The sequence below is a fragment of the Neopelma chrysocephalum genome, unplaced genomic scaffold (assembly GCF_003984885.1).
Source record: "Neopelma chrysocephalum unplaced genomic scaffold, ASM398488v2 Primary Assembly neopelma1_180, whole genome shotgun sequence".
In the NCBI taxonomy this organism is placed as follows: Eukaryota; Metazoa; Chordata; class Aves; order Passeriformes; family Pipridae; genus Neopelma; species Neopelma chrysocephalum.
In genome coordinates, this window is record NW_020897842.1 from 74671 (window position 1) to 92411 (window position 17741).

General features: G+C 46.9%; 1 protein-coding gene across 1 annotated transcript in view; it reads left to right on the forward strand.

Moving 5' to 3' along the window:
• Window positions 1-6240: 6240 nt before the first annotated feature.
• The window catches only part of SCNN1D (sodium channel epithelial 1 delta subunit), a 15451-nt gene continuing 3950 nt past the window's right edge, over window positions 6241-17741 (forward strand). Inside the window, exons 1-6 of the mRNA XM_027702133.1 lie at window positions 6241-6364; window positions 13203-13534; window positions 14311-14557; window positions 15951-16144; window positions 16278-16381; window positions 16848-17015. Coding sequence (XP_027557934.1) covers window positions 13218-13534; window positions 14311-14557; window positions 15951-16144; window positions 16278-16381; window positions 16848-17015 — 1030 coding nt within the window. The 5' untranslated portion in view covers window positions 6241-6364; window positions 13203-13217. The remainder of the gene's footprint in view (window positions 6365-13202; window positions 13535-14310; window positions 14558-15950; window positions 16145-16277; window positions 16382-16847; window positions 17016-17741) is intronic.

The window sequence follows — 17741 nt, forward strand, 5'->3', positions numbered from 1 at the left end:
ATCATTGCCCAGGGAATAAATGCAGGAGCATCGTGTGGTCTCTCCTCCTGGAACAGGGACCTCAGGGAATGGAAGGTGCCAGACAAATCCTGCCCTAAAACACATCCAAGATGCAGAGCAAGCCAAAGCCAGAGGGCTCAGTAAAGAAGAAGGTCTGGGAGTGCTACCCAAAGTAGGGGGGAGTAAGTGGGACAGAGGGAAAGGGGCTTGGATGGAACACAGAAGGAGAGAAGAAATCGGGGGAAAAAAATCCTCGAGGGCCTCAGAACGAAGGGGACGTGGTGACCTTGATCCCAATGGGCTGGGAGGTGTCAGGCACGGGACTGAACCTTTGCAGAGCCACAGGGAAGGAAAGAATGAATCTTTAGGATGTTGTTAAGGAAGAACAATCACCTGGAAGAATTTATGCCGTGAGTAAGAGGTGATTTAGCTGAGACATCTTCTCTCGTTGGGCAAGGGAGCAGCGTTTATGAGCCTTGCTGTTGGCAGTGTTTCCACAGCTGCAAGTTGCTCAGTGATGCTGCAGAAGCCATTTTTTATTTATTCCACATAAAAACATGTGCCAGACGCTGTTCTCTGAGAGTCCTTGGTTAGGATTTTGGGGTTGTGCTGTGTTTAAGCATTAATAAATATTGCTGGAGTGTATTAACTTTTTAAAGAGTTATGTCTTCGTTTTGGGGGATGCAAATCTTTCACGAGTTCAAGTTTTTTTTCTTTTTTGGGAGAGGCTTTCAGTAGAAGAAAGTTGGAATTGTGAACCTTATTAAAGGCAGAAGGATAGTTGCTGTTCAGTCTTCTCTGGAAGGAATTCTTGGCTGGGAGGGTGGGGAGGCCCTGGCACAGGTTGCCCAGAGAAGCTGTGGATGCCCCTGGATCCCTGGAAGTGTCCAAGGCCAGGTTGGACAGGGCTTGGAGCAACCTGGGCTAGTGGGAGGTGTCCCTGCCCATGGCAGGGGTTGGCACTGGATGAGCTTTAAGGTCCTTTAAGGTCTCTTCCAACCCAACCCATTCCATGATTCCATAATGATTCTCCATCCCTGGTACCTGAACGTGCTGCAGTTGTGCAGGTGAGAGCAGAGACACCCAGGAACTAAATCACTGTCCCAGGGTCATATTTCCTCTGACTGAGCCCATGTTTTCCACTCTCTGAGCTGGAATTCAACCCAAGACACGTCCTCAACCAAGAAACCTTCCGAGACCTTTCTGTGAGAGTTCAGAACAGGAATACAAATGTCTTGGCCAGATTTAGCTCAAGTAATTATATCCTGCCTCCCTCAACTCCCTTCCAGTTTCAGGTGCATGTGGGATGCATCACTTCCAGGGCTAAACTATGAGCAATGGCATTTGCATTAAAACATCTTACTCCTTTCCCATCCCAAAGCAGTGCCATTTCCTTGATGGATTTTTTGGTGTTGATTTTCTCACAAAGTGCTGCTAAGTTGGCTGTCTTTTAATCTTTGCCCCAAAAGGAAATTTAGAGGTGTTTTCTCTTTATTTCTCTTCCTTTTTTTTGGCTCTTTTATCCTCCTGAGGGGTTTTATTGCTTTACCACGCTGAGTAATTTTCCTGCAGTGATCCTTTTGGCACATTTGTTTCACAGTGTTACAGAAATATAGCATATTATTTTCTAGTAGAACTGTAGTAATTTCTAGAATTCTCCAAACCCTTTGATTCTGTGGGAAGCTGATCCTCATTATTTTTCTTAATGAAAACTAAGTTGTTCATAAATTGCTTCACGTGGGTGATCACCTCGAGCTTCAGAGAATGGTTCCTGAGTCTCACTGATTCATCCCTGATCACGAGGAAATTATTCAATTGTTTTGAAGCCCCATTTTTCTCCCTGTCTAAAGAAGGGATAATGTGATTTATCAGGCTTTACTGGGAGCATTCACACTTAATCATTTGGTGTCACCAAGTTGGAGCTCTCTGGACTAAAGGTCCCACATCAGCAAGTGTCAAACGTGAATCATAACCTTTGTTTTCCATCATCACTGCTGTGATGATAACAATCAGTGTTGCTCGTTTATGGGACAAATTAATATTTCCAGGCATCACATCATTGTGATTTGCTTCATTTTTCTCTGGGTGGGGGAGGCAGCAGGCCTGAGGTGACCCGAATAAAATGCCAGGTAATTTAACCCTAAATGCTGCTAAATCCTTGGGAAACTTGCTGAAAGCAGAGGGTTTTCCCCTTTGATTTCCTCTCCTGGCTGAGGTGGGGCGTGACCTGCCCTGGGATGATTGACAAGGAGATGGGATGACATGGGAGATAACCCTGGCCTGGCCCTGAGTCAGCAAGAGGAAAGGTCAGTCCTCTTCCTTATTATTCCACCTGCACCAGGGAAGGAGCTCCATCCCCAGGCTCCATTCCCAGATCCTGCCTTTCCCAGAGGATAATTGGAGCAGAGCCCTCAGTGGCCTTGCAGTGACATCACCCGGAGCAGCCAGGACAGCTGGGGTGACATACCTTTGTCCTCACTGTTCCTCACTTTCCCCTGGAGCCTTTCCCTGCTCCCACGTGCTCTTCCCATGGGATTTGCCATCCGTGTGATTACACTGCTCCTCACATCCCAAATGCCTGGCATTAGGACCTTATTAAGCCATTACCTTGCAGATGGATGGATCCCTTCAAAAGCCATTCTAATGGCTGTGGTTTCTTTATTGCCAAACTTCCTTTAATCAGGGAATCCATGCCTGGATCTCTCTCCAGATAAACATTCTTCCCAGACACCAGCAGCGAAATCCATAGCGGGTTTTTGTGACAAAATATATTTTCCTGCTTGTTTAAAGTAGAATTAATATTAGAATTGAAGAGGAAGAATTTAATCCTGTGGCTGAGCTGAGCAGTGGTTTGTTTCCCTCACAAAATGAGCCTCTTTGAATGGTCTATTTGCTACATTTCTGTGACAAATGTGCCCCTGCCTTTGACCTAAAGGAATCATTTCCAGTGCTGACAGGAGAAATCGAGCTTCAATGATAAAATATTGCCTTTATAGAGCTTACTAAGCAACACAGAGCGGCTGCTAAACTCAGCTTGAGCTGTAAATCCTCCTCCTGGTCTGTTTTTTTTCCTTTCTCTCCACTGAATGCCACCAGAATTCTTGGATCAGAGTCCAGAAGCATATCCAGTCTTTTTTCCAGTCGGGCTCTGATGAGTCCAGGTGTAGATAAACAGAGTTCCCTCTATTTTGGAGAGGTTTTGGAGAGGCTGCAGCCTTGCAGGAAGACACAGCTTTGGAGAACAAGAGAGAAGGTTTTGGAGCTATTTTTGGAACTGTTGGTACAAATGATGCTTAGAATTTGCCAGCACAGTCTCTGGGCAATTTAATAATAAAAACATATCAGAAATAACATCAGAAATAAGAGCAAGGCAACGTGATTTTCTGTGGCACACAGAACAACAGGATGATGTCCCATCTCACAGTTTACATGGAATATTCATGGCTGTGTATCCCAGAGGGTTTTCTCCTGAGGGATGCTCAGGGCATGTTCTGAACTCTGTGACAGTTCAAAGAGAATCTGTTTTGTTCATCCCAAGATGAACAAAAGTCAAAGTCAATATTTTTAGTGGGATAGAACAGGAAGCTGATGTTTGCTGCCAAAAGCTGCTGGAAGACTCCTGACAAAAATGCCAGGGAAAAGGAGGAAAACCAGGGTATTTGATGTTAAGACCCTTTGCAAAATTAATACAAAATTAATACAAAATTAATACAAAATGCATCACTTGCATTGTAGGCTTGTCAGTCCTTTTGTGAGGAGTGAATGAATTCTCTCCAAGAGGAGACAGAACTCCAGAAAAAATCTCAGCCCTCATGATGGGCATTCACTTCTGGAGGCAAATTCAGTGGCTTGCATGGAAAACACAAATTACAGGTGTTCCTGATCCACAGATCTCGGACAAAGAGGCCTAGAAGTGAAAATAATCTCAAGATCTGCTGAGGAAGTGAGAAGAAAGTCTGTGACATGAAGCAATGGGCATTGCAAGGAGCTCACTGATAAGCTAAAGGCCAAAATATTTGGGATGTGATCCACCAGCACCCCTTACACACGTTGGGGTTTGTCTGCAGGGCTGTTAAATGCACCAAGAATTCCACCCCTGACCCAGGAGCAGGTGCTGGTCACCTCCAAGTGTGAGATGAGATCTAGGAATATCTCATAAAAACATATTTTTAAGTGCTGCAGGATGACTCCGAGCTGCCCCCGGCGCAATTAAGGAGCAGTATCACACCACGACTCATCGTGGTGCTTACAGGGCACTGACATCACCAGGGCTTTATACAAACACCAATTAACCCTCTGGACAATGTGTCATTAGGGCTGTTTCACAGATGAAGCAACAGAAAGACAGCAAGAAAGATTTGTCCAAGGTTGCACAGCAAGGGAAGAGAAAAGTTCAAGAGTTTAAGGCTTCCAAGTTGGTTTTTTTTGCCCACGTTAGGCCAGACTCTCCTCCTGTCTCCTCCCAGAGTTTTGAATTTATTGCCGTTGCTTTTGTGGTTCTGGTGGATAAGGAAAATGAAGTATCTTCTTCTGCATTTGGTTTTCATTTTGGTTGGGAATTTTTTTTGGTCCTTTCTTTTCTTTAAATGTGCTGGAGACTGGTCAAAATCTGCTTGGCAAAACAGAGACCCTCCAACAAACAACATGTGGATTTGAAGAGCTGTGAAGAACTTGTAGATTTCTGCCTTTGTTTGGGATAAATTCAGTGAGGAAACAGAATCATAGAATGGTTTGGGTTGGAAGAGACCTTAAAGACCATCTCTTTCCACTCTGCCATGGGCAGGGACACCTTCCACTAGCCCAGGTTGCTCCAAGCCCTGTCCAACCTGGCCTTGGACACTTCCAGGGATGGGGCAGCCACAGCTTCTCTGGGCAACCTGTGCCAGGGCCTCCCCACCCTCACAGGGAAGGATTTCTTCTGTACATCTACCCTAAATTTCCCTTCTTTCAGTTTGAACCCCTTCCCCTTTGTCCTGCCCCTCAAGTTCCTGATGAAGAGTCCCTGGGAACATCCCTAAGCCAGTGTGGCTCCTTCTGCTTCCAAACCATTCCTGTTCCATAACTCCCAGGGGTTCTTTGGGGACTCCTTTGGAGGGTTTCTATTCGTGCTGAGCAGACAGGTCAGCCCAGGAATATTTGTGCTGTGAGGAATGGGTTGTGGAAGTCACCTGGCAGTGTTTCTGTGCTTGGACTGACTCGTAAAGATTTTTGGGGGCGTGAAAAAAAATGAAACCCGAGTGATTAATAGCAAATCTTAGAGTTTACAGGCTGAGTGTGGTGCTCTCCATGGAAATAAACACACTCCAAACATCAGGGCAAACCCAGCCCCAGAGCACAGGGACATTTGTGGGTCCCCCAAATAATTTCTGCAAGTTTGAATGAATCCAAAATAAATCACCTCTGCCGTCCTTACATCGGATCACCTTTGGCGTCATTTACAGGCTACAAAATGGTCTCTTTTTTTAAAGCCAGGTCACAACACTTCCCTGAGGGTTCACCTGCAATTCATGGAATTATCACTGTGCCTTTTTGAGTTTTTAAGTTGGTTTTTTTGGGGGGTATAGAACTGTTTGTTCACAATTCCTGACTCCGGGCACCGACGGAGCCGTTCTGCGAGAAGGTGAAAAAATCTTTTCAAGGTTTACTGATGGAAAAAACAGGATTGCAGGTGAATTTAGCCCCAAAAAAGCATCCCTTTGGAGAGGCCTGGCAGCTGACACAGCCACTTATGTAATAGGCAGTTTCAATTACTGATTCGCTAATGACTGTTTTGCCCTTGCGCAGTTTGTTCCCGGTTTCTTCATTCCCTCCTTCCTCGCTGCCACGCTGTGCTGCCTCTTCCTCTTGTTGACATCTGTTCTAGTTCCCAATAGGAAAAGCTGAAGTGACTGGATTGATTATCCCCAGGGAATTGCTGCCCAGCACTGGGAGCCAGGAGGAGCCCTGCTTGCCCCGTTGCCAGAGGACAGGAGCCACGAGAACTGGCTGCCTCGTTTCCCAGGAGCTTGGAAAACTGCTTGGGGAAGGTTTTGGCCTCGTTTGGGACGGAGTGATGGTATCTGCGAGTCCAGGATGGTTGCATCTTGCATGTCCACAGAGCAAGAAGGCTTTGCTGGTGTTCTCCAACCTCTGCCAGTCCTAACTGCCTCAGCATTCCTACGGATCCTGCATCTGAGCTGGAGGAGGATCAAAAAAACACCCCCCAGCCAGCAGGGCCTCAGCAGCCTGGGAATCTCTGAAGTGGGGGCACAGCATCCATGAAGACCTGTGACTAAAGAACTAGAGAACAGGAAGAGAAAGAAAGAAGCAGGGGTGTTATCCCAGAGGGATGACAGGAGCAGCCCCAGCCATCTTACTCAGGAAGGTGAGTGAGTGGAAATGAATGCTTGGTCATCCCGGGAGCCAGCAGGGCTTTGGTGCTGAGCCTGGATTTTAACCCTCTGCTGGAGGCTGGACCAAGGGCAGGGCTGACGTGGGGCCCCTGCAGAGCAGGGCTGTAATTAGGGAATATTCCAGTGGCTGGTGAGTAGCAGAACGTGCATGTGCTCCTTGCTGGGACTGCTGGGCTTCCTAGGCAGGTGTTGGAGAGCTTTAGTCTTCCTAACTCAGGCACTGCTGGGGATAAAACCGTGGCACAGGGAGCCCAGCACAGGTTAAGGAGTGTTTACCTACTGCCTGGAGCAGGTTTGGCAGCATTTGGAGCTGCTTTGGCAAAGGGACATGGGGATGACACCAGTGCTGTCCTGTTTCTGCAGGCACAGCTCAGTGGGGTTTCCAGACAGAGACCCCTCAGCCACAGCTCAGAGCATCACACAGGCAAAGCAATTAACCCTGGGATTCCCAGCAGGAATTTTGGTGAGCAGAGCTCCACGCAGCTCCCAGGAGATGAGTAAAGCACCTGAAAACCAGAGTCAGTTCGGGAGCATTTAGGGCAGGATCAGGAGGAGACATGAAGCAACGTTTGGAAGCTCTCCAGGGCAGGGACTGCCTTTGTTCTGCCTCTTGAATAGACTTGAATTCTGGTCTGAAAAAGATGACAAAGTGGTTTTGGATAGTGAGAACCGGGGGGAAATGGAGGAGGCAGAGCCTGCTGCCTGCCAGGTCAAGCCCGTGCACGGCAGAGCCAGCAGCAAATGCAAAGAGGGATCACTGGGAGGCTCCTTTTTTTCCCCTCGTTGCCCACAGAAGTTTGTCTGCCTTGGAGTGGGAGGAGGAGCAGACTGGCTTGTCCAGTGGCCATGAAGAAAGGGCTGTGAGGGAGGTCCCACAAAACCAGAGCCGGGCAGCAGCGCTGATTTCAGAGAGGAAAACCAGGAAATGCCGTCCTGGGGGATGAGAGAAAATGTGGGAGGAAGGTTTTGAGGGAGTAACCTGGAGCATTCCAGGAGGATAAAGGCCATTCATGCAGGGAACAAGTGGCGAGAGTAAGGCAAGATTTGCTAAAAATGGAGATGGAACCATAGATCTGCAAAGCCACTGGAGGCAGGAGGGTGCAGGATCTGCTCCGTGTCCCTTCCACTGCTGGAGCAAGTGGGGGCCAAGGGCTGCTTTTCTCAGCTCACAGGCTGAAGAACCACCCAGAGGAAAAAAGGGGATCTCTGGAAGACAGAGTTGAGCTGAGGGATAACAGAAAGTAATGGAACACTCGAGTGTGAGAGAGCACGAGAACATGGAACAAATGCACCCGGGGAGAAAGTTAATCCCGAGGACACTCGGGGTGGTTTGTGGACAGCAAATTACAGGGAGCCTGCAGTGTGGTGTGGCCCAGGGAAAGCTGCTTGAAGGGGGGATTTCATGGCTCACTTCAGTTTGCTCCTTTCATTTGGGCCTCTCAGTGCAATCCATATTCAGCCAGCTGGGAAAGTCTTCAGGAAGGAGAAGCTGAAGTGAGCTCTGGTGGGATTCTCATCCACCTCTCTGCAATCCTCAGGTCTCACAGGCCTCATTTTGGACATTTACAACGACCAAATATTAATATTTGGTCAAAATATGAATATTTGAGCACTAGAGCTCCAGGCACAGCCAGAGGGACGATGGAGATCATCACTGACCTTCTCCAGTTTAATCTCCCACTCTTTCCTCAAGCCCCTGCAGGGAGCAAAATGTTTTTCACCTGCACCAGCAGTGAGGAACTATTCAAGGATAAAACAACTGATCATTAGATTTCCCTAATTGCCTGAGTCCATTCCCCCAAGGAACATTAGTTCAATGAGTAACTTTTGCCCTTGTGAAGTGGCTGAAGTCTCCTCTCTGCCCGCAGGACACTCTGGGCCTCTCCCCTTGCTCTGGGCTGTGCTGGTGTGAGACAGGCACAGATTCAAGGGCATCTTTGTACACTCTGATATTTATTTGTGTTTTAAGAGTCTGTGAAATAGGTGGAAATCATATTATCATCCATCTAAGCCTATATAATAAATATAATAATAAGGGCTAGTGGAGAGGCAGGGGCCAAGGGTGGATTTTGGACAGTCCTTACAATGTGTGAAAGCCATGGACAAGATCACAAGCAAAATGACAGAAATTCCTTATTTTCTTTGCCTTTGTGAATTAAATGGGATGATTCCATTAATACCAATGGGAGCATCAATATTCCATTAATAATATCCAACATTCAATTAACTGGAATACCAATATGCCATTAATACCAATATTCCATTAATATCAATATCCCATTAATACCAATATCCCATTAATACCAATATTCCATTATAACCACTATTCCATTAATACCAATATTCCGTTATAACCAATATTCCCTTAATACCAATATCCCATTATAACCAATATTCCATTAATATCAATATCCCATTAATATCCACAATTAAATTAATACCAACCATTAAAATCACCCAGTGTGGGAAGCATCTTTCTGTGTGTAACATGTCCAGAGGGTGTGTTCAACCAGTGACATTTGCTGCTGCTGCACAGGCCATACAATGAACTTACTCCTTCCCTTCCCTCCCTCCTCTACTCCAAGCAGTAATAAACATTTTCTGCCTTACTCAGAATAATTAGAGCCCAGCCTTTGTGCAAGCCCAAAGGACTTTCTCAGGGCTGTTATCTCCATAATCTGTATTTTGAAAGAAACGCCGAGTTTTTAAGCAGAGAAAGACTTTTCCCTCCGCTTTCTCCTCCCAGTTGGGGCTCCAGGATGGCAAAGGAACAGGTGCCAGCAGAGCTGGTGCCTTGCTGGAGGGACAGTGCCCTCTGCTTATCCAGTTCTTCCCTGTTTCCTGCAGGAAAAAGCCCTGGCTGGCTCAGAAAGGGGGGTTGTTGTGATGTGTTGCCAGAGAATCTCTGCACCAGGGCCTGCAGCCATAATGAGGCAACAGAAGTTGTCTTGTGTCTCTTGGGTTGTGCAAGAATCTCATTGTCAAGGATTTATTGTTGCCATTTTCTATTGCACAAGAGAAAATGAGGAGAGAAGGAAGGGTGGGGGACAAAGGCATGGACGTGACAGAATTAGGTTTGCAGTGTCCTGAGTTGTTTTTTTTAATGAGAATTTAAATAATTACTTCATCAGCCAGCGACAAGTGACTGTAGCTGTTCATTCAGGAGCCAACTGCATTTCTTTTTCAATCAAAAGTGTCATTTTTATGCTCAAAAATAACTTTTTTTCTAAAATCTAAACCATGTTCCGTATATGTTTTGTGGCATTTCCTGTTAATACCAAAGATAAAGGGGGTAGAACCCAGTAAAAACAGCTGGTTAAGAGGATTCACATCTTTCAGAATAATCATTTCAAAATTTGAGATGAACATTTGGTTTTCTAAAACAACACCATCCTTGTCCCTTTTGCTGATTTGGGATAATTTTTGTGACTGATGCTCTCTGGCATCTTTCTGGATCTTTAATTTAAGCTCCTGAGTAAATCTACGTTGTCCAAAGTGTAAATAGGATTGAAATCAGCCCAAATGAGAAGAGTGTGTTTCCCTTCATCTTTGTCCCCTCTCTCCCTTCTCTTTGAATCCAATTTCACAAGGAATTCCAGTTGTATTTCACAACTTCCAGCGTGAGGGAAAATCCAGTTCTAGATGGATTTGGAAGGCAGGCAGGAGCTCTGCTGGGCTGATTTGGGGCTCTAAATATTCTCTTTATCAGAGTATTAATACTTCTTTACCACCAGCTTGTCAAACACCCCTTGCAGAGCTGTTTTCCTTGCAGGCAGGTGTCAGAATTAATCATGCAAACAATCCAAGGGGCTTGTGTTTGAGCTCTCCCAGAGTCCTGAATCCACTTCTGCAAGTTTTAGCTGAGCAGTGTTACAAAACCAGAGTGTTCTGACTTAAATTATCGTGGTTAATTTAGTCTATTCCCACGGAATAGACAGAATTCCGAGCAGGGATATGAGAGCCCCTGAGGGATGAGCAGTGCTCTTGGAGAAGCAGGAAGGAATCCATGGCCACGTGTGCCTTGGGCTGAGTGGGTGATCACTTCGATTGCACTCAGGTATGTGATTCCTCAAGCACACCTGTGGAAACCTTTAATGGCTCCCAATTACCCCCTTGGCATCGTGCGAGGCTCCGGAAACCATGGAAAGAAGGCAGAAAGCTACTTCCTTGCTGGGAAAGTCCAGAGTGGGAAGAACCTTGTGGTTGTTTCCTTGGATATTTGTAGGAATTAAGGCCACAAAGCCATTCTAATAACTGGGGAAGGGGGGGGAATAAAAACAAGATGAACACACCACCACCACTCCAACCAACTTCAACTCGAGCGTAACCTTCGTGTTAACTTGTTTGTCCAGTTTATTCACTTCCTATTATTCCCTGGATCATGCTTTGAATAATTTCCATGATCTGTTTCTCAAGTCCTGCCCCTTTTGATGTCATCAATTTGATCCATATAGGCTGGACAGCTCCCAATGTGTCTTCACTTAGAAATCGGGGAGCTTTGGACCAGGACTCGTCTTCTTCTGCTCAGGATAAAGCCCAGGGCTGAGTTTAGTGGCTTCTCTAAACACTCAAAGATAGAATTTCTGCCAAGGTACAGTGGGGGGGTTGTAATTTCCTTGTTTTACTGTGTATTTCTGTGTATCTGTGCTCGATCTGTGGCTGTGGATACCTGTGCACGTGGTTAATTATTTGCCTCCATGCCATTAATTAATCTGTGTTTGCTGCGTCGACCATTGAGTTGCTGTGAGGATCCAGGAGCATATTTTTGTTTGCCACTGATTTCTTGTAACCTGCAGCCAGAGGCACTTCCCCCAGGCAGGACAGGCAGCTGGTTTTGTTCAATCCCAATTGTTGTGTTCAATAAATTAGTGGTGGGCTAATTTAGGGGTGGAGAGAATTGTGCTGCTGCCCGTGCACACGTGTGTTCTGAAAGATTCCCCCTGGGTTCTTTTGCATTGTCATATGTTTGTTTTTTTTCATTCCAGTTATTTTAAGAATGCAGATTTGATTGGGCTGAACTAGCCATGGCTTTAAAAGCCCAGGCAGAAGGTCTGAAAGCTGTGGGCTGTCTCTGAAAGCCGGGGTTTGACTCTTCAGAGCTGGATTTTTTTTAGATTCCAAATTATACATCAAAAAACGTGTTTGATAGATTCTTTCAGCATTCATTTTCAGTAACCATGGCCTTTTATTCTGCTTTTTCTCAGCAAGGCTGAGTAGTGAGCTGGATGAGGAGTCTGAGCTTTCATCTCATCACAACAGTTCTCCAGTTATTTGTGCCCTCCTTGTCTTCAGACTCTGCTCCTGTGTTTGGAAGGTTTTTATTTGGAGCTAAGGTTGGAGCAAAGTGTTGTCCTCAGTAAACTTTTGTTAATAGCATAATAGGCAGGTGATTCACAGAGTGCTGTAATGTTGGGAACTCACACCTTACAGGACCTGCTGTCATGTTCAGTGAGTAGAATTCTGTCACCAGTGTCCCCAACTGGCACTAAAACCCATGGAGGTGCCCTCAGACTAAAACTTGGGAGCAGAAATAATGTTCAACACAAAGGCTGAAATTCTCTGCAGTAGCACAGGAGATGTTTTACTTACTGGGACAAAGGAAAGGTGGATTTGGATTCCTAATTCTGCCACTCTTCTGGGTGATTTTCCATTTCTGTGCTTCCTTTTCCCTCCTGTAAAATAGAGAGAAGATTTTTAGATGCCTGGAAGAGGCTACTTATGAAAGAAATAAGTGGCAAAATAGCTGTTAATAGCAGTAATTATTATTTTGGTGGTCTTCAGGAACAACCCCAGAGCATTTTATTTCAAGTAGTATCTGCCATGCTTTGCCCACATCCTAATTTGGTTCATCCCCTCTGTGCTTTCAGTTGAGGTGGTGTTTTTCTCCACTTTCTTCCCTAAGTACCTGAGTCTGAACTTTGAAACACCTACTCTGGTTCATCTTGGAAGAGATTTCAGGGGTGGCAGAAATGAATCCTGATTATTCTGCAGGATGAGTGATCCCACACAGCAAAAAATGAGAACCAGATTCTAATCTGCCCCTTTTGCTCACTTGAAAAGTGGGTTTATCCCAATTTCTTGACACGAGGATGAAGGCACATGGCTGGTTCTGAATTTGGGCTGATTTGGGGCTCTAAACATTCCCTTTATCCAGAGTATTAATATTTCCTTATCACCAGCTTCTCCCAAACCCCTTGCAGAGCTGTTTTCCTTGCAGGCAGGTGTCAGAATTAATCATGCAAACAATCCAAGGGGCTTGTGTTTGAGCTCTCCCAGAGTCCTGAATCCACTTCTGCAAGTCTTAGCTGAGCAGTGTTACAAAACCAGGCTGCTCTGACTTAAATTATCCTGGTCCACGGGCCACAATATTCCCCTGGCAATGGACTCATGGCAATGAACTGCAGATCTGTGTGAACACACAGTGGGATGGCACTTCAAAATTAAACATTGGTTCTTAGAAAGAAGAAAACAACCCACCCCTTTGGCTGCAGACTCCTGAGCAGGGTGTGCATTAGTCACATTGGCTTTGCATGTCCACCCTGGCAGAGAAATCATTTGTCAGTGTGGTCAAACACCTCCCTTTCTTCATTAGCAGCACACAGAGGGCTTGACCTCTTTGCTAATTCCTGGTGTCTCTGCCCACACTCACTGCTGGATTTTTCCAACAAAAAACTCCCCGGGGGCCTGTTTGGAAGAATCCACAGATGGGTTTGGAAGAATCCACAGACGGGTTTGGAAGAATCCACAGACAAGTTGTGATCGTTCTCTAACAAGATTTTTTTGGGGGGTGGGTGTTTTCTTCTTTCACAGAAAGACACGTAGAGGATGGAGCAGGGAGTGGAGAGAGAAGAAGGCAAGGAGGAAGGTTTGATCGAGTTCTATGACTCCTTCAAGGACATGTTTGAGTTCTTCTGCAAGAACACGACCATCCACGGCACCATCCGCCTCGTGTGCTCCGGCAGCAACAGGATGAAAACGGCCTTCTGGACCCTGCTGCTCCTGGCCAGCTTTGGGATGCTCTACTGGCAGTTTGCCCTCATGTTCAGCCAGTACTGGGCCTACCCCGTGGTCCTCACCATGTCCATGCACTCGGAGCCCAAGATGTTCCCAGCCATCACCATCTGCAACCTGGATCCCTACAGGTATCCCGAGCTTCCCCCTGGGAAGGGTCAGGGACCCCCAAACTGCATCCCAGGGGGGGAGAGGGAGGTCTCTGCCTCGCTCACGGGAGGTGGAAAGGGATTGTTGTTGTTTCCAAACTGGTTTTCGGATAAGATCTTGTCGGGAATTGTGCAAGATCTTGTTGGGAATGGTGTAGCAGTTAATTCCATGCGCTGACTCAGGATAGAGGGAACTCTGCCTCGGTGTGAGTTGCTGATGTTGTGCTCTGATAAAAACAGCCTTTCCCTGAAAAACCTTGGCTGCTGTGCCTGTTCCTTCCTAACTAAACTCCTGATGTCTGGAATAATGCGTGGCAAAGCCGAGTCTCCTAATTTTTCACTCCACAGAAATGGAAAGAATAGAGTAAATAAGGCAAAAGTACAATTTGTGTGGCTCTGCTTGTCAGACAAGGCTCACACAGCAGTGGCCAAGTTATCAAGAAGTTTCATATTACATAGTGAAGGAATTATGTAATTTCCTTGGAATAATTAGCTTGGTGGCTGACAGGAAGGCCAGTTTGTGCAGCTCTGAGCTTTGCAGTGGAGGATCCAACAACTGGAAAATCAGCTCCTGCTAAATTAATTTATTGGTGTGCTAAGCACAGGCACCACAACTGCTGGATATTCTCACACAGACATGAAGCTCTGCAGGGACCAGCACAGCCCTTCCAGGGGTGCTGAGAGCACATAAAATACAGTGCTTTTGTCTAAGAGAAATGTGAATATTCACCAAGAGCTGCTACCTGTGCTCCTGGCAGGTTTGAGCTGGTCAGTGAGCACTTGGTGCAGCTGGATCGCATGGCAGAGGAATCCATCACCTTCCTGTATGGCATCAACACCTCAGCCAGGTTATTCCACATGAATGATGGGAATATCCGTGTCAAGGACCTGTCCAGCATGGGGAACCTCAGCAGGTCGAGCTTCAAGCTGAGCCAAAACTTCTCCCTCCTGAGAACGACTGACCTGAGGTCGGGGAAGAAACATTCCAGCGTGGGCTTCAGGCTGGTGAGTGTGTCCTCCTCGAGGCTTCACCTGGCTCCAGACACAGGCAGCAAGGACTTGCTGCTCCCCCAGGGACAGGGGGAGTCCTCCAGCAGGGCAGGATGGGGGCCCACCCCAAAAAAAACCTGAGGAAAAACAAGCGGGGAAAACTCACGGGGGGCATCCAGGTCCAACCAAGAGTCCAGCTCAGCAGGGAACTTCCTGGTGGTGAGGCAGGTTTAAGCTCAGGATGTGAAATTTAGGCATCAACAGGGCCCATGGTGGGGCAGGAGCCCAGCAAAGCTCTGCACCACAGCCCAAGAGAGGTTAAACCTGCCCCAAGCTGGGCTTAAATGGACCCAGGGGCAGAGGGGGTGGGTGGAAGCCCCAGGTGAGGCTTTTCAGGGCCATCAAAGGTCTCACAAGGCACATTCAAAAATAAAAAAAAGAGTGGAAAAAATCGTTTCAGACAGATTGGAGGATGGGGTTTTTTCCCCTGCCTCAGTCCATCCCTGTCCATCAGTTTATGCTGATTGTGAGGATTGTTGTGAAGTGAAAAAACAGCAACAACATCAGTGAATTGACCCAGCCCAGCTTGACAAGTTCCTCAGGGAATGGTAGGAACAGGCTGTTCCTACATGGTAGGAACAGGGAATCACTGCACCCCTTTCTAAAAGTACACAAAAGTACAGACTTGCAAAAATAGAGGTTTAGCAGGTGATCCTAGAAATAACAGAGCAACAACATGCAGGATCCCTCAGTTCTCAGTGCTGGGCTACTGGAAATGCTGCAGATAAACCAAAATAAAGCAGTAACAGATCCAGAGGGTGGATACAATAAATGTGTGTCTGTGGCCTTGGAAGAAAGCACAAATCCTTTAGATTCTTCCTATCAAACCCTGGGTTAGTGTAGATCCAGGAATAGAAGCTTGGATTGATGTGGCTGGAAAGACCAGCAGTTTTTGCCTGGTTATCCTCATCCTGCTTGTGCTAGAGTCCTGCACCAGGCAGACTTTCCCCAGGACCTGTGGGTGTTCCCCTGGCTGAGGCCTGAGTAAGAGCAGAGAAAGTGTCCCAGGGCTCTGTTCATGATTCATGGGCTGTAGAGAATTCCCAGCAGCCCTGTCATTCCTTCTCCCAAGGTTCTGGAGTTCATTTGTCTGCTCCCTCCTCCTGCCTCTTGCCCTGAGCTCCCCTGATCCAGCTCCAGGGAGAGAAGCTGCTCACACACACAAAATGCTTCCAGAGGTTCCTTCCAACCTCAGCCATTCTGGGAGAACTCAAATCATCACAGGCTTCACCCTCTGAGAAAAAACAGAGTTTCCCTTATCCCTGTATCCAGTATTGCCTCTTCCCTGTGATCTTAGGGTGTCATGTGCTGGCTGGGCTGAATATTTCCTTCCTTTCCTGTCTCCCAGTGCAATGCCACGGGTGGGAATTGCTTCTACAAGACCTATTCCTCGGGGATGGATGCAATCCTTGAGTGGTACAGGTTCCACTACATGAACATCATGTCCCAGCTGCCAGTTATAATCAACATTTCTGACCACGAGGAGCAAATAGAAGACATGGTCTACTCCTGCCAGTACGACGGGGAGCCCTGCAGACCCAGGTGGGGCATAACTGGGATTTCCCTTCCCATATTCCCTCCTGTCCCTGCACACACACAGACAAAACACATCCTACACGACAGCAATGCTGTTAAATAATTAATTAAACCCCATCCACACCTCTCTTCGTTCCAGTGACTATGTCCACTTTCACCACCCTGTCTTTGGGAGCTGCTACACTTTTAACAGCAAGGGGACAGACCCTTTTTGGACAGCTACAAAGCCAGGAATTCCTTATGGTATGTTATTTGGGTGGAGAAAAGAGCTAAAGTTAATATAATTTGGCCATGGGTTAATATATCTTCTATTCTGATGTATTTAGCCCTCTCTTCTAGTCTGGTGGCACAAATTCTTTGCTTGTGATCAGTCATATCAGCCATAACTTACAGCAAGAACAATGTTATCTTTGTTTTCAAACAGAGTATCATTACAGTCATTATTGCAGTATATTGTATTATTTTGCAGCTTGTGATGGTATTATTGCAGTATTTGATGGTATTATGGCAGTATTTGATGGTATTATGGCAGTTTTGGAACAGGCTGGTGCAATTGCTGCCTGACCCCTGTCCAGGTCTTTAAGGACAAAGGATGGCTCTTCTGCCAGCTAAACCAGCAATTTGATCAGTGCTGAGAATTCCAGATGTGCTGGTGGTGTTATCTGGGCCCAAACCAGCTTGTGATGGGCTCCCTTTCCTTGGCTTGCAGGCCTTTCCCTGATCCTGAGGGCGGAGCAGAAGGATCACATCCCTCTCCTGTCCACCGTGGCGGGAGTGAAGGTGATGATCCACAACCACAACCAGACCCCCTTCCTCGAGCACGAAGGCTTTGACATCAGACCAGGCATTGCCACCACCATTGGCATCCAGCAGGTTGGCCACTGGCCCCAGAGCTTTGTTCCTCCTTCTTTTTGGGAGCTGGGAGGAGCTGGCACCCCCTGACCCACACAATGTGTCCCCTCCTCTCCTCGGTGTATATTTATTTACACAACCCCCTTTTCTCTCCTTGCTGTGCTCAGGCTACCACGAGTAAACCAAAAATCATTCCTAATGTGGCCTTTTTTTGTCCTCAAATTGGGGCCTGATGTGTTTTACACCGAGGCTTTTGCACCTCTTCAATCCCATTCCAGCTCTGCACCTGGGGCAATGTTGGGATGAGAACTTTTGGAAGTGGTTTGGTTTTTTTGGACAGGAGGAGCTGCTGCCTCTCAGCTGAACCACAGTGACTAAATACTAAATCAGGGGAGGGTTGGGTTGGGTATCAGGGAAAGGTTCTTCCCCCAGAGGGTGGTTGGCACTGAACAGGCTCCCCAGGGCAGTGGGCACAGCCCCAAGGCTGCCAGAACTCCAGGAGGGTTTGGACAACACTCTGAGGGACAGGGTGGGATTGTTGGGGTGTCTGTGCAGGGCCAGGGGTTGGACTGGATGATCTTTATGTGTCCAGCTCAGGATATTCTGTGATTCTACTTTATTATCAAAGTGTGGCTCTGCTGCTCTTAAACCTCACTGGACATCCTGTGCTGTCCTGCTCCCTGCAGTGAGGTTTGGGTGGTGATTCCTGTGCCCAATTAACTCTGCTAATCACTCTTTTGTGTGTGCACAG